The 26,366-nt window shown below is 45.0% G+C and overlaps 4 protein-coding genes across 4 annotated transcripts; all 4 read right to left on the bottom strand.

Annotated features, from left to right (window-relative positions):
• Positions 1 to 8,623: 8,623 nt before the first annotated feature.
• LOC120111845 (putative xyloglucan endotransglucosylase/hydrolase protein 23) lies at positions 8,624 to 9,952 on the bottom strand. Its single transcript, XM_039129854.3, has 3 exons — positions 9,585 to 9,952; positions 9,294 to 9,487; positions 8,624 to 9,182 (listed from the first exon to the last, which is right to left on the bottom strand). Exons 1-3 carry the CDS (start codon positions 9,870 to 9,872, stop codon positions 8,780 to 8,782), a joined length of 885 nt encoding a protein of 294 aa, XP_038985782.2. The 5' UTR covers positions 9,873 to 9,952; the 3' UTR covers positions 8,624 to 8,779.
• Positions 9,953 to 13,752: 3,800 nt separating this feature from the next.
• Positions 13,753 to 15,165, bottom strand: LOC103715632 (xyloglucan endotransglucosylase/hydrolase protein 22-like). The gene is made up of 3 exons (XM_039129855.3): positions 14,818 to 15,165; positions 14,524 to 14,717; positions 13,753 to 14,413 (listed from the first exon to the last, which is right to left on the bottom strand). Exons 1-3 carry the CDS (start codon positions 15,073 to 15,075, stop codon positions 14,011 to 14,013), a joined length of 855 nt encoding a protein of 284 aa, XP_038985783.2. The 5' UTR covers positions 15,076 to 15,165; the 3' UTR covers positions 13,753 to 14,010.
• A 4,988-nt stretch (positions 15,166 to 20,153) lies between these two features.
• Positions 20,154 to 21,590, bottom strand: LOC103715650 (xyloglucan endotransglucosylase protein 7-like). Its single transcript, XM_039129853.3, has 3 exons — positions 21,252 to 21,590; positions 20,957 to 21,150; positions 20,154 to 20,846 (listed from the first exon to the last, which is right to left on the bottom strand). The coding sequence occupies exons 1-3, from the start codon at positions 21,507 to 21,509 to the stop codon at positions 20,456 to 20,458; spliced, it is 843 nt and encodes a 280-aa protein (XP_038985781.3). The 5' UTR covers positions 21,510 to 21,590; the 3' UTR covers positions 20,154 to 20,455.
• Positions 21,591 to 24,381: 2,791 nt separating this feature from the next.
• LOC103715631 (putative xyloglucan endotransglucosylase/hydrolase protein 23) lies at positions 24,382 to 25,738 on the bottom strand. The gene is made up of 3 exons (XM_008803317.6): positions 25,353 to 25,738; positions 25,048 to 25,241; positions 24,382 to 24,953 (listed from the first exon to the last, which is right to left on the bottom strand). Exons 1-3 carry the CDS (start codon positions 25,629 to 25,631, stop codon positions 24,572 to 24,574), a joined length of 855 nt encoding a protein of 284 aa, XP_008801539.3. The 5' UTR covers positions 25,632 to 25,738; the 3' UTR covers positions 24,382 to 24,571.
• Between the last annotated feature and the right edge of the window lie 628 nt (positions 25,739 to 26,366).

Below are 26,366 nucleotides of genomic sequence, written 5' to 3'. Positions count from 1 at the left end.
AGTAGCGGTCCTCTCTGACCGGACGAGCTCGGCTCGTGCTCCATCGACTATTGAGTAGCGGTCCTCTGACCGGACGAGCTCGGCTCGTGCTCCATCGATTATTGAGTAGCGGTCCTCTCTGACCGGACGAGCTCGGCTCGTGCTCCATCGACTATTGAGTAGCGGTCCACTCTGACCGGACGAGCTCGGCTCGTGCTCCATCGACTATTGAGTAGCGGTCCTCTGACCGGACGAGCTCGGCTCGTGCTCCATCGATTATTGAGTAGCGGTCCTCTGACCGGACGAGCTCGGCTCGTGCTCCTACCCCGACCTCGGCCGGGATGCCCCGATACGTTGGGATGTTGTCTTTATTGGCCAAGCAAGCTCGGCTCATTTTTTACCGGCTTCAGCCAACGAACTCGGCCCGCAATTCCATTTCTGGATTTCTCTGCCGACGTCCTCGAAGAACGGAGTCCGAGCAGAGAAGCGTCCTCAGTCGCCTCGGCGCAAGGACGCACACGGTACAAGGTACCCATTTATTTAATGTCTTTACATTATTTTATTCTTGGACTTTTCTCTGCCGACGTCTCCAAAGAACGGAGTCCGAGCAGAGAAGTGTCTTCAGTCGCCTCGGCGCAAGGACGCAAACGGTACAAGAAGCGAAGTCCGAGCAGAGAAGCGTCTCCAGTCGCCTCGGCGCAAGGACGCATTTTATTTATTGTCGGCATTATTTTATCTATCTATGGATTTCTCTGCCGACGTCCTCAAGAAGCGGAGTCCGAGCAGAGAAGCGTCTCCAGTCGCCTCGGCGCACGGACGCATTTTATTTATTGTCGGCATTATTTTATCTATCTATGGATTTCTCTGCCGACGTCCTCGAAGAATGGAGTCCGAGCAGAGAAGCGCCTTCAGTCGCCTCGGCGCCAGGACGCATACGGTACAAGGTACCATTTATTTAATGTCTTTACATTATTTTCGTTTTCGGATCTCTGCCGACGTCCTTGAAGAATGGACTCCGAGCAGAAAGCATTTGCAATCGCCTCGGCGAAAGAATGCTCACGACACCGGCACATTATCATGCTAAGGCTGGTGAGTCCCTGTCACGAGTTGGCAAATATTCAACCAATCTGTGGGGAGAGAATTCGGTCCGACCCCGATAATTCAAGGCTCGGACCCGAAGTTAATTAACTTCGCTAAAGTTAAGTCCTAATGACCGCCCCAGGGCTTGGTCGCATTGGACTAGGCTCGGAAAGACTTTGAGAAGAGGGCGACTATATCTACATCAAAACGTCGACCGATCTAACTCGCATAGCAGCTACTGCTTCTCTAACCACTTCCCTAGTTTGATTGAATTCCGAGCCCGAACCCTTTGGGTGAACGATACTCCAACTAGTTGGAGGACCAAACAATGGAGCTCGACGAGCCGAACCTAAACCCAAACCCTGTGGCGGGCGAAATTAGAGGCCATAAAGCCCATGTCCTCGGAACTCAAAACGAATCCGAGCTGGAAAACCTACGCTACGTAAACGAGTTTCCAATAAGAAATGCATATTCATTTCAAAAAGGCCCGTAGGCTAAGTACAAAATTCGGGTTTGGCCCTTACAAGAATGGGAGGCCATCCCAACCTTACAAGAAAGAACAAAAATTACACTAAAGGTTCGAGTTCGACCACCTCAGCCTCGGCGGTCCCGGGAGTGGTCGGCTCAGCAGCCGAGACCTCTACAATGGCCTCGGCAATAATAGGAGCGGCCTCGGGGGCGACCTCGGTCGCTTCAGGATCGGCTACGGCCGCCTCAGCTCCCGGACTTTCTGCCTCCGCCTCCGCCCTCCCTGCTCCCGGTTTGAGCAGGTTTACATCGAAATCCGGGAGAAGATGCCGCAACTGGTTGCGGAAATCCCGGAAGCCTTAGATTAACTCGTTCACGCCCTCCTCTGCTAAGAGGTCGCGAAACTCCTCCGACTCACGGAAGAGCTTGACGGCGTCCTGGGCCTGCTCCCGGGCCTCCTTCTCCCGAGCCTCATGGTAGGCGGCCTTCCGCTCCAAAATCTTTATTTCTCTTTCGCGATCCGCGAGCAGAGATTGCATGTCAAGTAGACGGATCTCGAGATCTCGGACCTTTATTCGAGCCTCCCCCACCTCCTGCTCGCGTATAGCGAGCGACGATTCGGCCTCCGTCCGGCGGGCCTCCGCAGCGCGCACTTCGGACCTAGTCAAAGAGTGCGCGCCCTTCTCCTCTTCAAGTTCGGCGACCAGAGTCCGAACCTCGTCTTCGGCCGCCCCTAGCTTCGCTTGAAGCACTTTCTGCTCGGCCTCAGACGCGAGGAACTTTGTTTCGGCCTCCTCGCGCCCCCTTTGATGCCTTCGGGCCCGGTCCCGATAGTCCTGGATGATGTGAATCATCGTCTCGGTCTCGTGGAGGCGCTGCAAGAGGGACATGTAAGAAACAGTTTTAAGCCGAAACACCAATTTGCACAGAGATAAAAGCTGACTTACTCGGATGGAAGAGCAAATAGCGGAGTCCATGAACTCGCCGTAGTTCATGGACCGAATTTTGGCCTGGTCGGCCGGGAGCAGCGCGACCCGAAGAACTTCGCGCGCCACTTGTACATTATCGAGGGCCGAGTCGCCCTCGAAAACAGCCCATCCAGGAGCGTAAGGCACCCGCTCCTGAGGACCCGAAGGACCCGCCAGACCGGCCTCAGCTGGCCGGGGTGCGGCCGACCCCGTTGCTTCTTGGCTATTCCCCGGCTCAGAGCTGGGGAATTGGGGTCGAGTAGACGGCTGACCGGACCGCTGCGTGGTAGAGGTGGGGCGTGCGAGCGCCAGATCTGCTGAGGTCCTCCCTCCCTGGTCGGAATCTGGAGCTTCCCGCCGACCAGGGACTTGCGAAATCGGCACCGGACACGGAGGTGCCATTGTGGCTCCGCCAGAGCCCACGCCCTCTCCCCGACCAGCCTCAGGGCGCACGGGGCGAGAAGCGCGCGCCTCAACGGTTGTGGTCGTCGAGGTCTTCGCCGAGGTCTTTGCTTTCTTCCTCGGCTCGGTCGGTTCTCCTGAGAGTTCAGCCGCCCTCTTTTGGAAGCGGGCGTAAAGGACTTCGCTCTTGGTCACCATTTTTGCGATGTCTGCAAAGATGAGCAAAATTAGAACATTAGAACAATAAGGAAATAAGAAGTTGCTGTAACTATCCTTACCCTGAGGACGTGCCGAGCTCAAGCCCACGTTCACCAGGGCGTCCTCGCTAATGAGGCCGTTCAGCAAAATCCCGTCCCCAAGGCTGCGGATGGTATCGAAGATCTCCTGCTCACGCGGAGAAAGCTGGGGGAGCCTGTTGATGGATTTAAGTTGGGCCGGCCTCCACCTGGGGTCAAACCCCCAGGCCCGTTCGGAACCCAGGAAGAAGAATTTCTCCTTCCAACCATGAATGGATGAGGGGGCACCATGAAAAAGTGGACGACCCACCCGGAGGGCGATGTAGAGCCACTCCCCGTCTCCCGGGTTCGACTTAAAAATAAAAAGTCGCCAGAAGACGTGGACAGAGGTAGGAATCTCCTGTAGTAAACACAGTGATAGGAAACCCATCACTGCCCTCCAAGCGTTTGGAGTGAGTTGCGCCGGGACCAACTGGCATACCGCCAGCAACTCATTCACAAAGCTGTGAAGAGGAAATCGGAGGCCGGCCCAGAGTGACTCCGAGTGCACTCCGATCCGGCCTACCGGAGGATCGGTTACCCGATCCCTTCGCCTGGCGGGTTCCAAATGGAACCCGTGAAGAGGAAAAAACCACTCTTCGGTCATCTCGACCTCCAGGACACTCATGGTGGATACTACTTCGCTAGGCAAAGAACCCATTACAAGAGAGGGAAATCAAAAAGAAGGGGGACCTGGGAAAGATGCCGGAGAAAAGGGACTTCGGTCTGAGGAAGGCTGGGAGAATAGGAAGCTGGAAGCAGAAGGCAATAGAAAGAGGACAGGGGGCCGGGGGAGAGTTTATATAGACCTCCCCAACGGCCCGGATCAGCGAAGAAAGCGCTGCGTCCTGGTTAGATGATAACACGTGTCGGCCTAAAAGACAGAACGACGCATTTAATTAGGGCTGGCGCTTCGAATGTCGAAGCGCCCCATCGGATCGTGCGGAAAGGCATCCGCAATCGAAGATCGTGCGGCCCCATCATGAGCCCACGACGCGAGGACGCTTCGCAAAAGGTGTCCCAATAATGAGGCTCTTCGGGAAAGAAGAGACGCCGCCTATTAAAGGCTCTTCGAAGCGTTCGATAATTCAAAACGCACAGTAAATCAAAATTTTCGGAATTCGTGACGACCCAATTAAAGCTACTTCCCGCGCTCCAGCTGATAGCCAACTGGAGCTCGGAAGTCGGGGGTTAGTGTTAGGGGAAAAACCCTAAGTCATATATCCACAGAGGCGCTCGGCCGAAGAGCGCCGACCGGAAAGCTGCTCGGCCAAAGGATGCCGACCAGCCAAAGGATGCCGACCAGGAAGGCGCTCGACTAGAGGGCGCCGACCAGAGTGCGCGCCAAGAGGTGCCCAACCAAAATAAGCTGCTCGGTTAGAAAGTGCCGACCAAAGACAGCGCCGAGGCGCTCTGCTAGAAGGTGCTCGCCTAAAGGGCGCCAACCAGGAGCACTTGAAGCAACCCCGCCACAGGGCGCCCCATTGGGCGACCAGCTCGGCTCGGCACTCTTGCCGAGCCGATGCCTTAACCAAATGTTCAACCTCCGCCTAAAGTCCAAGGGACTGACAACTCCAACGGCTTGCGACCTGCCACTATCTCCAAGCCATCAAGGCATAAGATCTTCGCAGGTATTCGGCACGACCTGCCATTAATGCATGAGACTCTCTCAAGTCTCCGATGCACTCAGTCATTTAATGAACACGGCCCAAGACGATCTCCGGATCACTGAACCATCAGAGCGCATGGCTCTACCTGACCGCCGGTTCATTCGGTAATAAATGCACTTACCATCCACAGACCCCAGGCCCGCTACGGCCGACGGTTCAACCACTCCAACAGGTCCGATCGACCGTGACAACTCCCTGGTTCCGGTCTGATTCGGCCTTTTTTTTCCACCACGCCATTAATGGGCCAAATCGTGCCCAATTATCACATAACGGGACAAACCTCCTGTCACCTCCCAGGTAACCGAATCCTCCTATAAAAGGGAACCTGGGGGGAAGAGAAAAGGGGACAAAAAAATAGGAGGAAAAACCCGAAGCTCTCTCTGTCTTCTCCACATACTCTCTTCCCTGCTCTCTCCACATACTTGCCCCCTCTGACTTAGGCATCGGAGGGCCGGCGCCGGGGAGCCCGGCCACCGGCTTTTTTGCAGGACAGGACAGGATTGGACGCACCACCCCTCTTCGGACTTGCACACCCCCCGCGGCGGAGGACGCAGCCGGCCGGCGCACCGCCGTCCGCCCCCTGCAGCAGCGGAGCTCCTCCTTCCCCGGCTTCGCGGCGGCCCCCGGGTCCAATTTCCAGCAACAAATATATATTATTAATTTAATATTTTAAAATATAGTATTATATTATATTTTATGTAAATTATAATTTTTTAAATTACGATAAAAGCTCGAATTTGAGATCGAGTATGCTCGATTGATATTCAAGTCGAGCCAAACCGATCTTAAGTATTAATTTTTTTTTTTTATCGAGTAGTATTCAAACTTAGATATTAAGGCTCGATCGTTCTCAAGTCGAGTTTCAGGTTCGAGTATTTTAAATTAAGTCGAGCTACTCTCTAGCTTCCAACTTGGCTCTCCTCGACTGCAATCATGTACGAACATGTCTACTTATCGTGGCAAAGGTCACTCGACTTGGAGAAATTTATCCGTAGTGAGGAACTTATTGTAGTTCGGTTTATAGTTTTGTTTTGTTTAGTGTAATTACTTGCTCTCTTGGTTCATTGTCAACTCCTAATTTTATGAAAATGAATCATTAATTTTAACTATTTTAGGATTCATGTCTATATTAAGTTATGTTGAGTCTTAGACTCAATATTCTTAAAATTTATTTTTTAGTTGAGGTAAGATGATGATATTTTTGGTTTCGTTTGGTTTTTTTTTTTTTTTGTGGGGGGGGTGGGGGAGGGGGGATGGTGATTTTTTTGTTTTTGTTTTATAGTAAGAAAAGAACACTACAAAGAAAAGAAGTTAAGCCGACTCTTGAATGCCGACGCTAAGGAGATAAATCGGTAAATTTGGCTCCCGTACCAAATTTTGCCGATGCTTCTAATGAGTGTCGGCAATTTGAAAGAACTAACGACGCTTAAAAGCGTCGTCATAGGACTCAAGCTAAAACGACGCTGGAAAGTATGGGCCGTTTGCAAGGGAAGAGCCAGCAAGAGCAGCCCAGAGATGAGAGGAAGAGGCTCTGCAGTTGGCAGTGATTTGAGAAGAAACTTTCAGACAACAGGGAGTAGGAAGCCAAGCATGCATGTGTCCCGGGTGGTTTTCTCCTTTATTGAAGAGGGCTTCTCAGGAGTGGACCTGAGAGGACGCTTTTAAGCGTCGTTGAAGGTCAAGACCTAAGACGACGCTTATAAGCGTCATCAAATTCGAAGACCCCCTCCAAACCTAGTGCCCAACCCCGAGCCCTCATTCTGCCCTAGTTTTCTCCTCTCCGACGCTGAGCAGGTCTAGCCCCCATCTTTCTCCTCTCCGGCATCGACCGTCCGACCCCAACCTCCTTCCTCCTTTTCGGCGCTGACCGACCGACCCAACCCCCTCTCCTCCTCCCTCCTCTCCGACGCCGACAGACCGACCTCAATCCCCTCCGCCCGAGATATTTTTCTCCTCTCCTCTCCCTCCTTCTCGCTTGTTCTCCTCCTCTTCCTCCTCTTCATCGTGTATTCATGGGTGTTTTTTCCTTCTTTAATTTGTTCTCGAGCTTCGCCTCCGCCCTAGGGTCTCCTCCTCCTCCCTCCTTTCTGGCGCCAACCGAGCAGCCCTCAAGCCTCGATCGAGCTTCGCGACAGCCCTCCTCTTCGGAGACGGGCATCGACCGACCGACCCGAAGCAACGATCGATCGAGATCTGCCTCCGCCCGAGGTAATGCACCATCTTTCCTTTATTCTTTTGTGCTTAGTCATGTACTCTAGGATTTAAATTATTAATTTGATTTTTTTGGTATATGACAATTAAAATAGAGCTACGCAATCATTAAATTATCTGATCGACTCCTAAAACTGAGATGCAATTATTAAATTAAGTTAGTTCCACGGCAAGAAACTTGTTCTTCCAACTAGGGTTCATTCTCCTTAATTTGCTCGTTGTGCTTGGAAAGATATTGGTGGGTCAAGATTAACTCCTATAACACCATTAACTTGCTTGCTGATGGTTCCATGCGATATAAAATTATTATTTAATGTACGAGATATTTGTTTTTGTTCATCTTTATATGATTGAGATGATGTATATCATATTATTGCACTTGTATATGACTTCTCAAAGCGACCATGATTTACTATGTGCCGGATGAGGAGCTGGCAATTTACGTATCATGCATGCTGCGCAATACGAGCTGACACTTCTGAGTCTACGCCACGTAGTCATTTAATTTTGTCTCTGCATTTTAATACATTTTCCAGTTCATGACCCAACATCATGCTTGATAAAGTAGAAGCTCATCCTATGTCATATTCCAAAGTGCGAATGGGTCTTCAGTCTGTAAATTACCACTAGTTCATCATAACATTAACCAAGCTCATGTAAACCACATTTGTATCATGACCGATCTTTCCATTCATCCATTCATATCGAGAAGCAAAATACAGTTGTTGCATTCTCTTGTCCCTTGCTGCAAACATCCTACTGAATTTACATTCACATGCTACATTAGTGCAACATCTAATCTGTAAGAACTTCCAAAACTATATTGAAAATTAGTACAGATGCTTATCATGTTGGATACACAACTTTGAACGTAAAAATGAAATAAAAAAGATCAGCAATTGAATATCACATCATGTTTAAACTGGGTATAGTTGAATACTCACGAACCTGAACTATTTCAGCTAGCAAGTAGTTATCTTCTATTGACTTAAGAATATGCAGGAATAGCTCATCCTTTCTTATCAATATTATCTTGAGAACATTTCCAATGAGGAATGAGTAGATCATGGGCTACAAGAGATCGCAAGGAACGTGGCAAGTAGATTCGTGCAAGTACGCATGATGCCGGACCCACAGAAGATTGACAGCTGCCATTGAGCTGCCAGGGTACATGACTGGATCCAGACTCGACTCAATTTAATTTGATTGGAGCAGAATATTCAGCTCCAAAGCCCGCATGCCTGCCTCATCGCGGAGTATATATATATTTTTAATAATATTATATTTTAATAATATATATTATTAATTTAATATTTTAAAAATATAGTATTATATCATATTTTATGTAAATTATATATTTTTTTAATTATGACAAAAGCTCGAATTTGAGCTCGAGTATGATGAAGAATTAGATGGGAAGTTCAACTTATGAGAAAATGCATTTGATTAGTCCATTATGTATTCCTCTGTATCGCAAATACTTGGAACTTGTTATCTGGCTTTCAAGTCGAATAAACTCCCGTACAAAATATGCATCCTTATGGAAAGAAGCAGCTCAGTTTCTTCTGGATGATAAAGAAAACTCTGCGCGGTTCTGTCGTTTAAATTCGTGGCATCACTTTACATGGAGGAAGTACATACTCCTCTCCATTTATGAACTGAAGCGACAATAGAGAACAAATGAATGAAATAATGGGCGTGATTGGTCTCTACATTCCATTTCTCTTCAGGCAATGGAGCACTCCGGAGGTAGGCCCTGAGGGAATCGCTTGAGGTCAGTGCAGTAGTTGTAGATCATATAGTTTCTCTGCAGCCATCTCATCCTTCCTTGGCTCGTGGAATCCAGCTCCTGATTCCACCAGTCGCTGCTGGCCGAAGCAGTACCAGCTTTCTTCGAAGGGCAGTTGGAGGCACCCGAGGACCAGACGCAGGCATCAGCGTTGAAATTCCTGTACGAGGCGGTGAAGGGGGCCTTCGCCCAGTCGGTCTTGATGCGTCCGCCCTGCGTCGCCCAGTCATCGGCATTCCAGAGGCTGGAGTAGATCCTCATGGGTTGGTTCTTCGGAAACGCAACACCCTTGGACTCCATATTCTTGAAGTCTCTGATTGGCATGCCATCAACCATGAAGCTGAAAGGATAAATACAATCCAAGGCGAGCATGACATTAGTTTCAAATGTACGAGAGGAAGCAGCATTTTCGTAATAGATAGTATCACTTATGCGGAATTTGAGAACTCACATGATATGTCTGGGGTTCCAGAGGATGGAGTAGGTGTGGAAGTCCTTGGTGGGATCAAACCAGAGATGGAACTGCATCTCTTTGTTCCCCTTCCCCTGGGCGAACACATTGGTGTGGAGCGTGTAGGGGTCTCCGCTGAGGTTCCCGAGGAACTCGAAGTCGATCTCATCATGGGTCGGTCCTTGTGATGATAGCTGCGAGCAGAGATGCCTGGTTAGTTCTTCAAATTCCGGTCATAATACAAAGGAGGACGGATTAGACGATGCCTGGTGGCTATAAAAGGGGACTTACGTAGTAGGCGGTGACGGTGCCGGCGGAGTTCCCAGGGACTAGTTTCAGCTGCATGTCGATCTTGCCGAAGAGATACTCGTTCTTGGACTGGAAGCCGGAGCCAGAGGCTTTGTCGAGGGAGAGGGTGAGGAGCTGCCCGTTTTCGAGGATCTTTGCACGCCCATCGCCCCAGGTGATTTGGAAGTTTTGGTCCAAGTTACCAGCGGAGGCGGCGGTCATGAAAGAGCAAGCTAGCAGGAGGAGAGAGAAAGCCATGATGGCACCAGTAGAGAGGGAAGCAGCTGACATGACGTTGAGATAACAAAGGGAGACTTGTTTCGGTAGAAGAGAGAGGATGGGAATGTTGGTGTTGCTGGAGTGAAGAAGGCAGCAGGAGCTACTGGGTTTATATATACATACATGGGAGGCGATGTGTGATGAGGGGATCGAGGAAAGGCCTCGGATGGTTCTCCCCTCGATGCTATGGCATGGGTTGGCAACAGATTGGCGACAGTGGTATGCGAAGGTGGCTTCTTATTATTAAAAAGTGGGGCTCGAGACTCGTGAAGCAAGTGGTGGAGACTGGTTTCGTGTGGGGTGGGGCGATGTCTGGCGGTGAACCAGCAGCAGCAAATAGACGTGGACCTCGTGGTCAGCTTTCAGTCACCGGGTACCTTCGATGAGGTGGGTTGCTGCAGTCACTTTCCAGCTGGCGTTTGGTTGCGGTATTTTGCCTTTGGTTTTGGTCCAGCTGTCGTTTGGTTGCGATATTTTGGTCAGATGCCCGTGGCTGCTGCGCGGAACCCCAGGCCTGCTCCGAGAGAGCGCAAGGAACGCGGCAAGCAGCTTCGTGCACGTACGCCTGATGCCGGACCCATAGAGGATTGACAGCTGCTGTTGAGCTGCCAGCGTACATGACTGGATCCAAACTCGACTCAATTTAATTTGATTGCAGTTGAATATTCAGCTCCAAAGCTCGCATGCCTACCCGATAGCCGAGTATATTTTTTTTAATAATATTATATTTTTTATAATATATATTATTAATCTAATATTTAAAAATATAGTATTATGTTATATTTTATATAAATTATATTTTTTTTGATTATGACAAAAGTCCAAATTTGAGCTCGAGTATGGCCCGATCGATTTTAAGTCGAGTTTTAGATCCGAATATTTTAAATCGAGTCGAACTAGTCTCTAGCTACACGACTTGGCTCGGCTCAATTGCACCTCTATATGGGTATGTCTACTTGTTGCTATTAAGGTCACTTGACTTGGAGAAATTTGTCATTAATGAAGAACTTATTGGAGTTCGGATGATAGTTTTGTTTCGTTTAGTATTAATGGGAGGTAAAATGGATCGTCCTGCTCTAGCGTGGAACCATCCAATTTCTGCTGAGCAGACCTCAGAGTTGAGCAGGCTGGACCTCGGTCCTGCTGAGAGCGACGCCGACCTCGAACCTCCCGAAGGCGGAGCCGACCTTGACTTGAGGCTAGATCAACCTCAACCCCCGCCGAAGGCCGAGCAGACCTCGCGAAGCATATGCCGCAGCCTCCAAGCCTACCTCAACGTCTCTGATCGGCCTGCCCGGCCGGCCGAGCGGCTAGATCAAGTCACGTGACAAATCTAGAAGCTCCTTCAGCAAATCTTCGTGGATCGCGAAGTAAAAGGCCAATCATTATGACAGCCGCCTCGGAAGGAGAAGCATTATTTTTTTTTTGGTACAACGGCAGTTCACACCCTACAAGTATGGACACAACCAAGAAAATTAAAAAACAAAAAGGCAGAAAAACAAACCAGCTATCTGTCACCCCCAACCACACAAAATCACCAAAGTGGTGGGTTGCATAGGAGGCAACCAAATTAGATGCTCCATTCGCTTCTCTGTAGGTATGTGTGGCCTGATGGGCAACACATACATGCAGCAGTCTGCGAATATCGAGGAGTAGTGGCCTACCCTCCTCCGCACGATCCCGACCCCGGATCCAGTCGATCACCGCAGCCGAGTCGCCCTCGAGAATATGCCGATCTGCACCCAAAGTCCGATGGGCAAAGGAGATGCCCTCCCAAGCCGCTCTGAGCTCAGCACACACCACTGAGGCATCGAAGATCCGCTGACCTCCTACCGCCACTAGTCTGGACTCATGATCTCTGATGACAAAAACTGCAACTCCACATCTCCCATCGTCCGCCACACTGCCATCAAAATTCACCTTCAGGAAGCGAGGGTGTGGAGGCACCCAAGATATGCATACAAACTCGGGCACTACAAGAGCAGGAAGGGGGCCGCAGATGTCCCTGATCAAGCCAGAAGGTGAAATCTCATCAGCACTGGTGAACTCTAAAACATGCAGTAAAGCTCTGACTGCCATCACTCTTGGGGGCGTACTGCTCACAACAGTTAACGACTCGAGAGGGAGCGCGCACACAATGCATTAAAGAGCTCCATCGACCGTTTTCGCTTAGAATGACGCGGCGGATCCTCAGAACAAATCTGAAAAGATATCTTCTGAATCCTCCGCCTGCGAGATTGATCTCCGTGATGTACGCTGCCTCCAATTAAGGGCTAACTGATCACGAATTGGCCCAAGACTTCAAGTAACGGCCGAAACTCTCACCCTATAAAAAGGGGATAGGGAAAGACCTTCGATAAGCTTTTATAGGCCATTCTAAGCCATTAAAAATAATTCAAAACACTTAGAAACCTCTTCAAAAAGCCTGGCCAAATTTCAACCACAAGTATAATTACTTGCTCTCTTAGTTCATTGTCAAGTCTGTCTCTATTAAGATATATTAAGTCTTAGATATTAAGATATATTGAGTCTTAGACTTTTTGGTTCTTCTTTGGGGGGGGGTGATTTTTCTTTGTTTTTGTTTAAAATTCATTTTTTGGTTGAAGTAAGATGGTGATATTTTTGGTTTTTTCCTTTTGGGCGGGCCGGGGGGGGGGGGATGTGGAGGAGATGGTGATTTTTTTTTTTTGTTTAATAGTAACAAAGGAAGTGTGTTTTTATAAAGAGGAAGAGAGTTACAAAGAGGTAAAAAAAAAATTTGGTGAGGAGGTATCTTTGAGAACAGGAGCCAAGCTCATTGTCTTGACCCTTTAATTTTTTTAAAAAAATAAAATTTTTTCTCAGATATTTTTCTTCTACTACTATAGCTTGATTTAATTAGAGTTTGTTCTGGATCAAATGACACATTTTATCTACACTGAGTAACATCCTATTATACGTCATTTAAAAAAAAAAGTGTAGAACGAGCAACGGTGGTTGTATGGGGTGATGCTCTAGATAAGCTTGCATCCTTGCGCTTGTGGAAGTGCTCTTGTAAATGGCAGGTATGCATGCACCTCTAAATCAAGTTATTACTGTGTAGTTATCATGACGTTGTGATGATTTTGAAGCCCTCCCATTAAGCTGTATTGTATGCTACTAATAAAAAAAATTTAAACAACAACTTCAGCATGTTGGGAATAATAGATATGTTTTGTTGTTTTCTACTATATTGGCATTAGATGCTACTTTTTTTAAAAATCTAATTCACCTGAGGAATAAATTTTAATCTGATAGACGGTGATTGTTTTTTTTTTGTATGTTATTTATCACTATAATAACAATTAACAATTGCTATAAAGGTCACTATTTAGGATCTTAGGTTCAAACAAATTAACAAATAAATAAATTTGTGTTCATGCTAGTGTGTTGGTCTATTTTCCGGGTGTGAGAGAACAAAAATAGGCCGGGGATCAATTTCGGAAAGAACGGAGAAACTTCGGGTCCTTATTCTTGGATCTTCGAAGTCTTATGCATTCAAGGAAGGCAACCGTGATATACTAAAAACAAACTCAGCTACAGAAAATTTAAAATTAGTAAATATGAAATTAAATGGAAAACAAAGATAAAAGTTTAATATAGTTTGATGTTTGGAAAGAGCCCTTCTCCCCCTAACTATTACGTATATGGTCCTATTTCTATTTTACGTATTGAGATTATTTTGACATGGTTACTTGTGTAGTACTGTCCGATATTTTTTAAAAAAACCAATCTGCCATAAACATTTAGAATTTTGTTGCATTTTTTTTATATAGTATTGTGTGCATACTGGGACACGTATGATGAAGGATTAGATGGCAAGTTCAACTTATGAGAAAATGCATTTGATTAATCCATTATGTATTCCTCTGTATCGCAAATACTTGGAACTTGTTATCTGACTTTCAAGTCGAATTATCTCCTGTACAAAGTATGCATTCCTCTGAAAGGAAGCAGCTCAGTTTCTTCTGGATGATAAAGAAAACTCGGCGTGGTTCTGTTGTTTAAATTCGTGGCATCACTTTATGAACTGAAGGAAGTACATACTCCTCTCCATTTATGAACTGAAGCGACAATAAAGAACAAATGAATGAAATAATGGGCGTGATTGGTCTCTACTTTCCATTTCTCTTCAGGCAATGGAGCACTCTGGAGGTAGGCCCTGAGGGAATCGCTTGAGGTCAGTGCAGTAGTTGTAGATCATATAGTTTCTCTGCACCCATCTCATCCTTCCTTGGCTCGTGGAATCCAGCTCCTGATTCCACCAGTCGCTGCTGGCCGAAGCAGTACCAGCTTTCTTCGAAGGGCAGTTGGAGGCACCAGAGGACCAGACGCAGGCATCGGCGTTGAAATTCCTGTACGAGGCGGTGAAGGGGGCCTTCGCCCAGTCGGTCTTGATGCGTCCGCCCTGCGTCGCCCAGTCATCGGCATTCCAGAGGCTGGAGTAGATCCTCATGGGTTGGTTCTTCGGAAACGCAACACCCTTGGACTCCATATTCTTGAAGTCTCTGATTGGCATGCCATCAACCATGAAGCTGAAGGGATAAATAAAATCCAAGGCGAGCCTGACATTAGTTTCAAATGTACGAGAGGAAGCAGCATTTTGTATTAGATAGCATCGCTTATGCGGGATTTGAGAACTCACATGATATGTCTGGGGTTCCAGAGGATGGAGTAGGTGTGGAAGTCCTTGGTGGGATCAAACCAGAGATGGAACTGCATCTCTTTGTTCCCCTTCCCCTGGGCGAAAACGTTGGTGTGGAGCGTGTAAGGGTCTCCGCTGAGGTTCCCGAGGAACTCGAAGTCGATCTCATCATGGGTCGGTCCTTGTGATGATAGCTGCGAGCAGAGATGCCTGGTTAGTTCTTCAAATTCCGGTCATAATACAAAGGAGGACGGATTAGACGATGCCTGCAGGTGGCTATAAAAGGGGACTTACGTAGTAGGCGGTGACGGTGCCGGCGGAGTTCCCAGGGACTAGTTTCAGCTGCATGTCGATCTTGCCGAAGAGATACTCGTTCTTGGACTGGAAGCCGGAGCCAGAGGCTTTGTCGAGGGAGAGGGTGAGGAGCTGCCCGTTTTCGATGATCTTTGCACGCCCATCGCCCCAGGTGATTTGGAAGTTTTGGTCCAAGTTACCAGCGGAGGCGGCGGTCATGAAAGAGCAAGCTAGGAGGAGGAGGAAAACGAAGGCCATGGTGCTTGGGACTGGTAGAGGGGGAAGCAGCTGACACGGTATCAAGTAGGAGTATTGAGGAAAGATGGGAGTTTGGTTGGTGTGGCGAGGAAGACGGCAGCGGCCGTTAGGTCTATATTATAGAGATGGAATAGAAGGGATCGAGGAAGGGGATGGGATTGGATGCTTCCTTTTCTCGATGGTAGAGCCTATGGGTTGGCAACAGGTTGGCAGCAGAGGTGTCGATCGGAACGCGGCTTAACGGTCACAAGAAAATACTGGATCCTCCGCGTCAATGAAGTAACCACGCACGCACCGGGTACCAAATCTTCCGACCATCATCTGATCCGCCGATAGATCTCGTCTTGATTTCATGTCAAATTTAGGTTTATGTGGGGAAAAGCGAAAAAAAAAGGGGCAACAAAAAAGAAAGTGCCGGGCTGCTGGACTTTCCAGCTATCGCTCGGCTGGTGGATTCCGCCTCGATTTTGGGTCGAAAGTGTGAAGGGTTTTTAACTTGAAAAAATTCAAACTTTCTAAAAAAAATGTATGAAAATTAATCATTAATTTTAACTATTTTAGGATTTATGTCTATTGAATTATGTTGAGTCTTAGGCTCAATATTTTTAAAATTTATTTTTTAGTTGGCGGAAGATGATGATATTTTTGATTTTTCGGGGGAGGCGGTGATTCTTTTTTTTTTTTGTTTTGCAGTAAGAAAGGAAGTGTGATTTTATAAAGAGGTACATGAAAATATTTTTTTTTCCGTGAGGAGGCACCTTTGGGAATGAAAGCGAAGCTCATTGTCTTGACCTTCTATTTTTTTAAAATAAATTTATTTTTTTATTTTAAATATTTTTTCCACTTTTGTAGCTTGATTTAATTAGAGTTTCTTTTGAATCAACATGCACATTTGATCTGAGTAACATACTATTATACATTATTTTTTTAAGAAATAAAAAATGAATAAGTCTAGAACGAGCAATCGTGGTTCTACCGGATTCTTTAGCCTACATTTGTGTATGGGGTGATGCTCTGGATGAGCTTGCATTCTTGCATTGGTGGAAGTGCTCTTGTAAATCGCAGGTATGCATGCACCTCTAATAAGTAATTGCTCTGTAGTTATCATCATGACATTATGATGATTTTGAAGCCCTCCCATTGTGGACAGGTATGGGGATGACCACCCACTAATTTGTGAGACTCGTAGATCGGCCCGAGAGTTTACCTCTTTTCAGACGGCACATGTGTTCCGGAAGGCGAACAGAACAACAAACTGTGTTGCCTCATTTGTAGCATGGCACTCTGGATTTCTTTTTCCAAATGTTCCCTTAGTGGCACATCTTTTCTTTTCCTTGATTGGTGGATCTATTGTGTAGAAATAGGGGATGGCGGTCGGGGAGAAAAATAGGACGACGAAGGTGGCGATGAATGTCAAGATCCGGCGCACCAGGCCTGGTTGATGGAGAAGATGCCCAAATTGCAGAGGTTGGCGCTCAAGAAGGTCGGCTCCTTTGTCATTATGTTCTTTTTAATTAAATATTTCCTAGAAATTATGATTCTTGTTTTCGTTTTTTTTTTTGAATTGTAGATTTTGGTATGCTAAGAAACAATGTAGCTTCCGTTCAGAGAGAGAGAGAGAGAGAGAGAGAGAGAGAGAGAGAGAGAGTCAATGCAGCTACTTTGAAAGATCTGTGAACCGTTTCATTTAGATTACTCAATCGCATCTTTCTGTGCTACAAGGCTTATGGATCAGTTTGTTTCTCCCTTTCTCTCCTGAATTTTGATTTGTTGAGCTTGCTAAAAGCGTAGGCGCCATAGTGTTGAATTTTGATTTAAAGCTTGCTAAGAAAATCTTGTTAAATATTTGTTTTAAAAAATAATTATAACGATACTTTAAAGTATCGCTAACTATAAAAAAAACAGTTAAACTCTCAGATGTTGCTAGCTGATCGACGCTAATAAGCGTCGGCTTTTAGCAATGCTATTAAGTATCGCTAAAAACCATTCTTTAGCAATCCTTTTCAAAGGCGTCGGCAAAAATTTTTTTTTTTACTCTAACATAGCCAACGCTTTAGTGACGCTTTTAAAAGCGTCGGAAAGAAAATTATATAAGTGTCGGTAAAAATCTTAGAAAGCATCGCCAAAGCTTCTTTTTCTTGTAGTATGAGAGAACACCAAATAGGTCGGCCATTGATTTAGGAAAGAATGGAGAAACTGTAGGTTCCCTATCTTGGACCTTGAAAGTCTTTTACTACATGGAAGGCAACAGTGATAAACTAAGGAACAAACTAAGCTACAGGAAATATAAAATAAGTAAATATGAAATTAAATGGAAAATAAAGATAAAAGTTTATATAGTTTGATGCTTGGGAAGGAGCCCTTCTCCCCTTAACTATTACGTATATGGTAAGTCCGTTCTCGCTAGTTCACGCCATATTGGCCACCACCATCGTTCGTGATAGTTGCCATCTCTTCCACTATATGAGCATTATTAATCACTACACGTTCTTGGTCTTGGTAACTGTTTATAGGCTACTTGGGCTTTGCTCCATTGGAATACCTCTTGCTCAAGATTGATAACTCTCATCCCCTCAGTTTGTTGCTTGATAGTCCTTTGGAGATTGTTTCTCCTCTTGATATTCGGTCTATACTCAGGTTGTACCATGGGATTTGTTCCATGCTCGGTTTGCATCCTAGCAATCTAGCTCGATCTGCAGTTTAATATCGGGTCTATGCTTGGTCGCTCTCTGGCACTCAACTTGTTTTGCCACCTGCTATTGAGTGTATGCTCGATCTGCACCCTAGCACTCAATCTATGCTCAGCCTGCCGTCTGGTTCTAGGTCTGCACTTGGTCCCCATTGTTGATGCTTGGGCTGTCCCTCATCTTCATATACAGTCCATCTTCCATATGAGATATTGAGATGAGATCTCATTATTTCGATGTTCTCATCTTCCCTTAGAGTTGCCACTTCCTAGCCTATCTCTGGAGACGTCACAAGGCTTGTAACTATTGATCTATTGCTCTTGCCTGTTAGTTTGGATGTGGTGTAAACAACTATCAGTGTGGGATGTTATTCTACTATAAAGTGTAATACTCTGTTCGTGATGTAGATCATTTTTTGGTCATATTTAATATCCTCTCGGCTTAAGCACCCGGGCAAGGGTAATACTAAATAATGAGATTATTTCGATAATTTTCATTAATCATCTACTGTCCTTCGCTTATAATGGAACTTTTTGATCGTTACTATGAATATCACATCACAATGCAGACCAAATCTTAGGGCTAAAAACTTGAGTTTTTATGCCTCAAAAAAAATATAAGTTTATATAACTAGTAAAAATTCATTTGTTGTTCTACTTTACTTTAACATGGTTACAATGGGCAAAATTGCATAACAACCAAGAATATAGGCGTCTAATAAAGATTTAGATAGGGGTGGCAATTACGTCGGATCGGATATTGGTTGGGTTGAATCAAAAATTCGTTAACCCAAATCCTACCTGTTTATTAAACAGGTCAAAAATTTATATCTAAACCCAATCATTTTATTAAAAAGGTAACTTGAGCCGACCTACATAACCTATTTATTAATTAGGTCAAGTCAGGTTAAACGGGCTACCCAGATTAAGTAGATTTTTAATAAATTAAATTGATTTAAATAGATTAAACAGGTTAAATGGTCAGGTTAAATAAGACAAAAACATGTTAAATAGGTTTTAACTAGGTAGATTTAAAATGGGTTAAATAGGTCAGATTAGAGTCTAACTCAATTATTAAACAGGGCAAAGCGGGTTAAATAGTTTAAAGGTCTAAACCGGAACCTAACCCATTGATTTATGAATTGATATATTTATGTCAAACCTCAACCTGCTTAAAATGGATCATTCGTAGATCAAGTCAGTTCATAAGCTGTCACGTTTAGATTTAGACTATTTCTGCATGGATTATATGTAGGACGAAAGTGTAGCTACTTAAAACAAAATATGGTTGATCTAAATTAGGCCAACATTGTCGACATCGGCTCAGACACTAACGTCGAATAAATGTCTTCATGACTGCATTCTCACCTGTTGAAGCTCAAATTTATCTTTAATTTTTCACTATGTTCTGTGAATTTTTGCACAGGATGTGAGAATCTCTTTTAGTTTAGAATTTCGATGGGTTAAATATAGGGATGGCAATCGGATCGGGTCGGATCATAAACGGATCGGGTCACATGCAGATCGGGTCAGAAAATCATAAATTGAACCCGATTTGTTTATTAAACAGGTCAGAAATTACAATCTGAACCTGTCATGTTTAATAAACAAATAATCCGATCAGACTCGTTTAACCTGTTTAATAAACATGTAACCTGTTTGCCCAACCTGATCCGACCTGTTTAACGTGTTTACCAAACCCGACCCGTTTAACCTGTTTAGACATGTTTAACCTGCTCAACCCAACCCGTTTAACCTGCCCAACCCGACCTGTTTAGACCCGTTTTAACCTGTTTAGACATGTTTAGACCTGTTTAACCCGTTTAACCTGTATAACCTGTTTAGACCTGCCCAACAGTTAAATGGGTTAAATGGTTTAAATGGGTCAGTCATCTAAAACCCGTATCCGACCCGAACCTGTTTAGGACAAACCCAAACCTATTTATGATGGGTCGAACATGAATCGATTTGACGGATCGAATCATATTTTGCCACCCCTAGTTAATATAACTAAAATTCGAATTTTGCACTCATAAACCAAGATACAGCAAGACAAAGGCTTAGAACACAAGCCTCAGTCTTCCTTTGGGATTAAAGGAGGGATGGCTGATCTGGAGCGAATTACCCAAGCCCAGGTGGAGGCAAGACAGATAGGTCTCGCTGCCTCGAAAACAGGCACCTTCAAAGAACATCCGTCCCGCCTGCTGAGACTATTCCTCTCTCAAAAATTCAGCTGACTTGAATCATAATTAAGTTGAAGATGTAACTTATTACGCCTGCGGTCTTTCCTTTAAATGCTAAATTTAATAATGCTTTTTTCTTTTAGTACTTTTCGCGCACTGGGACGATATGCGTCAGAATTAGATGGCACTTTCAACTAGAGAGAGAGAGATTTCTGAAATCAGGTTATGTATTACCATACTTGCATCGCATATACTCAGAATATAATACATGAGTGAAGAACATGCATTCGTCTGAATGCAAGTTAGTTCAGCTGAACGGCTAGAGAAAACTCACCCTCGTACGTGCTTCTCTTAATATATGCATGGTATCATTTGGCATGGAGAATATAACAACATATATAGTGTTCCGTGTCCATTAACATGGATGATGATAAGGAATCTGTCCTAGTATCCTACACAAGAACTAACGAATAAAAGAATTTGTTTCCATGTTCTGCGATCTCTGTTCTCTTCAGGCTATGGAGCACTCTGGAGGCAGGCCCTGGGGGAATCGTTTCTGATCGGTGCAGTAGTTGTAGATCATGTAGTTCTTCTGCACCCACCTCATCCTCTGTTGGCTTGTGGAGTCCAGCTCCTGGTTCCACCAGCCAGCACTGTTAGATTTCTTCGAAGGGCAGTTGGAGGCACCAGAGGACCAGACGCAGGCATCAGCGTTGAAATTCCTGTACGAGGCGGTGAAGGGGGCCTTCGCCCAGTCGGTCTTGATGCGTCCGCCCTGCGTCGCCCAGTCATCGGCATTCCAGAGGCTGGAGTAGATCCTCATGGGTTGGTTCTTCGGAAACGCAACACCCTTGGACTCCATATTCTTGAAGTCTCTGATTGGCATGCCATCAACCATGAAGCTGAAAGGATAAATACAATCCAAGGCGAGCATGACATTAGTTTCAAATGTACGAGAGGAAGCAGCATTTCGTAATAGATAGCATCACTTATGCGGAATTTGAGAACTCACATGATATGTCTGGGGTTCCAGAGGATGGAGTAGGTGTGGAAGTCCTTGGTGGGATCAAACCAGAGATGGAACTGCATCTCTTTGTTCCCCTTCCCCTGGGCGAAAACGTTGGTGTGGAGCGTGTAAGGGTCTCCGCTGAGGTTCCCGAGGAACTCGAAGTCGATCTCATCATGGGTCGGTCCTTGTGATGATAGCTGCGAGCAGAGATGCCTGGTTAGTTCTTCAAATTCCAGTCATAATAGAAAGGAGGACGGATTAGACGATGCCTGGTGGCTATAAATTAAACGGGGCTTACGTAGTAGGCGGTGACGGTGCCGGCGGAGTTCCCAGGAACTAGTTTCAGCTGCATGTCGATCTTGCCGAAGAGATACTCGTTCTTGGACTGGAAGCCGGAGCCAGAGGCTTTGTCGAGGGAGAGGGTGAGGAGCTGCCCGTTTTCGAGGATCTTTGCACGCCCATCGCCCCAGGTGAGTTGGAAGTTTTGGTCCAAGTTACCAGCGGAGGCAGCGGTCATCAGAGAGCAAGCTAGGAGGAGGAGGAAAACGAAGGCCATGGTGCTTGGGACTGGTTGACACGGGATCAAGTAGGAGTATTGAGGAAAGATGGGAGTTTGGTTGGTGTAGTGAGGAAGACGGCAGGGGGTGTTGGGTCTATATATACGGAGAGCATAGGAGGGATCGAGGAAGGGGATGGGATTGGATGCTTCGTTTTCTCGATGGTATAGCCTATGGGTTGGCAACAGGCTGGCAGCAGAGGTGTCGGAACGCGGCTTACGGTCACAAGAAACTACTGGATCCTCCGCGTCAATGAAGTAACCACGCGCGCACCGGGTACCAACTCTTACCGACCATCATCCAATCCGTCGTTAGATCTCATCTTGATTTCATGTCAAATTTAGGTGTAAGTGGGGGAAAGCGAAATGAAAAAAAAAAAGGCAAAAAACAAAGTGGCGGGCTGCCGGACTTTCCAGCTATCGCTCGGCTGTTGGATTCCGTCTCGATTCGCTCGGCTGTTAGATACTGCCTCGATTTTGGGTCGAAAGCGTTAATAGTTTTTAACTTGAAAAAATTCAAATTTTCAAAAATAATATTAATCTTATTCTCTAAATTTTCGTTGGTGAAATATTTTAAATACTTTTTCTTTTAGTTCCACATCTTGAATGCAAGTTCTCTTGCTTAAATTGAAATCTCGTCCTATAAAACTTAAATCGGACTTTGAGCGTCCAACTGATGTAGACGGTATCTATAAATAGATTCTGAATTCACTATTTTTAGATTATCAGAACATACCACATCCACTCTTATTATCTTCTAATTTTTTTATAATATTATTTTGAAAAAAATATAAAATTGATAACAATTTTTAGATGCCATTTCACAAAAATCTCGTCCATAACACGCAAAAAGGGGGTGAGAGAGAAAGACAGACAGGTGCAGTGCGCGTATGCGTGATGCTCGATCACCGCTGTCTGCTTCCATTTCAGTGTTCCTGGTTTTGGTATCTCTTCGATTTCTGTGATTGAACAGCTCGGATACATGGCAAACTTTGTTGGAGATGATGGTGCACGAAACAGAGTAATCACATCCCAGCTACCATCAGGTGTTCATTAACGATTTAAGTTGGTGTTACCAAATTAGATAATATTTTTTCAATCCAGATTTGTGTCAGCTGAGCCACTAATAATAGTTAGCAATTGGCCAATAATTTATATATCTAGGTGGCATCCATCTATCTCATGTTTCAAACCAAATTAAGATTTTCCTTGGTGATTGTCTTAAGGTTAAAGTGATACCTTACATAATTAATTTTGCAGATTACAGAAACATCTTTTTATTTCCCATCCTTCGCTTATATCTGTTCAATTATTTCCTCAGATATCGCAAGAACACTAAGGAAAAAATATTCAATGTGAAAAAATGGAACAGAACTGTCCAATTACTCAAGATCCATTCATTTTAACTCCAATAGCAGGTGTAAGGGTTAAATTTTAATATTATTGGGCATTTGAAGAAAAAAAAAAACATCAGATTTTGCATGAATTGTATGCAAAAGAGAAGTAACCACGAAACAGAACAAGTGTGGTTTGGATTAACCACCAATGTCAATTAGACGAGGCATTTTAACCAGGCTCTCGCATGGAAAAAATATCTGCATAACCGCATCCTTGCCGCTAAGTTAAATATTAGAGAACGTGTCGTTGTTGCTCAGCTCGTCAATATTGTAACAAATGGAAGCTGCACAATTTGACGAATATTATTATAATAAACATAACATGTTGATAATATAACAACTGCTAGAGTGGTTGATGAAAACTTATGTTATTTTGCTCTTTCTAATGTAGTTATCTCGATGGTTAGAACTACTGTTATTTGGACAAGGTCACTCGCAATTTAACATGGTTCCTTTGCAATCCAAGCCAATTTGGCACATTTTATGGCTTTACAACATCAGAAGTTGAAGGTGTCGAATTTTTTTTATTTAAAATGATTTTCGATAACTAATTTATGTTTTAAAAAAATAAACCTTAAACCCTAAAATCTAAATCTTAACCCCTAAACACTAGATCTCAAATGCTAAACATCCAAACCCTAAACCCCAACATCTCATTCAAGTTAGATAATAGAGAAAATATCCGATTCTGGGAAGATAACAAGATTGGTTCGATACATCTACCTTCCCTTTTTCAAGAGATTTACCGAGGAGCTGTTAAAAATAATTCTACCATCAATTTGCTAGATAGTAACACGGTCAGACTAGTCATTGGCTCTAATTCATATATTCATATATTCATAGGAGCAAAAAAGAGCTATTTAAAAATGCGACCTTAAATCTTATCTGGAAAAAAATTATTCTATTTGATTGTGTGGCATGGTGGTGAAGTGACAGATTATGATAGCGGCCAGGAGAGAGACTGTGACTAGATTATTATTATTATTATTTCCTTATAATCTTAAGCCCCTGCCTAAGCCCAAATCAGTTTTAATTTTTTTTTCTTTTCATGATCTCTTTTCGTGATGTTCTATGATTTTTTTTTTCTAAACAACATCCGAGAGTCTTTTTTAGTTAAGACAATCAGGCGACCTTCCATATATTCAAATAGATGAACGTGAAAGATAGACGGGCTTGGTGCACCCTGTCTCTGAGAGAAAGGGAGGCTCGTATGAAACAAATTACCCTGGTCCAAATGCTTGGGTGAGGCTGGGAGTACTGACTACCTGAAAACTAGACATTTAATCCATTAACAAAATCTTTCCTGTGGTAGTTTTATTTGTGCATTAGTAGGTTATGCCCAAGGATAGATGGCTAGTTCAACAAAAGAGATATATACATATACTTGATCGAATTCTGCCTTGGAACTTATCATTACCCAGATTCCAAATTCATCCATCTAACACGGTTAATATATATTCAAGAGAGCAGAACACTTAGAGAAAACAACACCTGGTGCTTTTTATTTTAATTCATGGTACTTTTCTTTTTCATGGAGAATATACACGGTGTTTCTGCCTATTAACAAGAAGGACAATTTAAAAAAAATGAAGTGTCGGCATCCTATAGAAGAACAAACGAATCAAAGAACGAATTTGTGCTTGTTCATTATTTTTTATCCTTGCTTCAGGCTACGGAGCACTCGAGAGGCAGGCCTTGAGGGAACCGCTTGAGATCAGTGCAGTAGTTGTAGATCATGTAGTTCTCCTGCGCCCACCTCATCCTCTCCTGGCTCGTGGAATCCAGCTCTTGGTTCCACCAGTCGGATTTCTGCGAATTACAACTGGAGGCACCGGAGGACCAGATGCAGGCGTCGGCGTTGAAATTCCTGTACGAGGCAGTGAACGGAGCTTTGGTCCAGTCGGTCTTGATGCGTCCACCCTGGGTTGCCCAGTCATCAGCATTCCAGAGGCTGGAGTAGATCCTCATGGGTTGGTTCTTTGGAAACGCGATGCCCCTCGACTCCAAGTTCTTGAAGTCTCGGATCGGTATGCCATCAACCATGTAGCTGATACGGATGATAAAACCATGGTGAGCAAGAGGATATATAGATTGCTCGAGATACATAGAATGGGTGTTAGTTTTTGTGTATGATGACTCACATAACGTGTCCGGGGTTCCAGAGAATGGAGTAGGTGTGGAAGTCCTCGGTGGGGTCGAACCAGAGGTGGAACTGCATCTCCCTGTTCCCCTTCCCCTGGGCGAACACATTGGTGTGGAGCGTGTAAGGTTCTCCACTGAGGTTTCCAAGGAACTCGAAGTCGATCTCATCGTGTGTTGGCCCTTGCGAAGACAGCTGCAGTTCATTCAGGCGCAAGTCGTACATGGTTCATCGGTCGCTAGAGATACAATTTTAAAAGGACGTACGAAGCAGTAATTTTGTCGAACAGTGGTGGCGAGAGCTTACATAGTAGGCGGTGACGGTGCCAGCGGAGTTCCCAGGAACAAGCTTGAGCTGCATGTCGATCTTGCCAAAGAGATACTCGTTCTTGGACTGGAAGCCGGACCCGGAGGCTTCGTCGAGGGCGAGAGTTAGAAGCTGGCCATTGTCAAGGATCTTGCCACGGCCATCACCCCAGGTGATGTCGAAGCCCTGGTAGAAGTTGCCAGCCGAGGCAGTGGCTATCAGAAAGGACGCTAAGAGAGGAAACACAAGTGATGCCATGTTAGCTCTGGTGGAAGACATGGTATTGAGAGGATGACAGGAGTAGGGTTAGTATGAAATTGAAGGGCGATCGAGGAAGGATGAAAACTGGTGTTTTGGAGTGGGGAAGCGAGCATGGGGAGTCAGGTTTATATATACATGAGAGGTAATAAGATTAGAGATGGGATGGTTCTGTAAGCGATCGGCTGGCAGCAGACTGGCGACGGACAGAGGGTGGGGTTTGTTTGAGAGAACGCGGTGTGTGTCGAAGGTGGTGGAGATGGAGCGAAGGTTGGTGATGGCCAGCTTTGCGTGGGGCGACGGCTTTATCTTTTTTACCCACCCACCCCCACGAAGGACGTTAGCGTCTAATGGCGGTCCTGCGAGCCTTCGTTGGTTCGGCTTTTAATGTACCGACCGCGGATTTGGAGTCACCAGGTAGCTACTCCTGTGCATATATACTATCCTACCTTTACGTGTGAATTGAACAATTCCAGATGCTGCGATGGGAGTTTATCTGGCCCGGAGTTTGCCTGCCACGTTTGATCCTGGTTTTGAGTCATATGCTCTTGGAGACTTTTCTCTTGTAAAAAAAAATAAAATAAAATAAAAAATTATATCATTCTAGTTTAAAATTTTAAATGCATCTATAGAGTTAGAAAATAAAATATTCGAATCGATAGATCAGCTATGGAATTCTATAATAAATATATGAAGCTTTTAATATTCAGGTTGGTTGCATAAATTTATCTCTTTCATGCAGCTTTTTTTTATATT

Source organism: Phoenix dactylifera, chromosome 12 (genome assembly GCF_051530095.1).
Source record: "Phoenix dactylifera cultivar Ajwa chromosome 12, Ajwa_hap1_PhDact_Kaust_v1.1, whole genome shotgun sequence".
Classification (NCBI taxonomy): domain Eukaryota; kingdom Viridiplantae; phylum Streptophyta; class Magnoliopsida; order Arecales; family Arecaceae; genus Phoenix; species Phoenix dactylifera.
The sequence above is the reverse complement of the archived record's forward strand: the minus strand, read 5'-3'. Positions and strand labels throughout refer to the sequence as shown.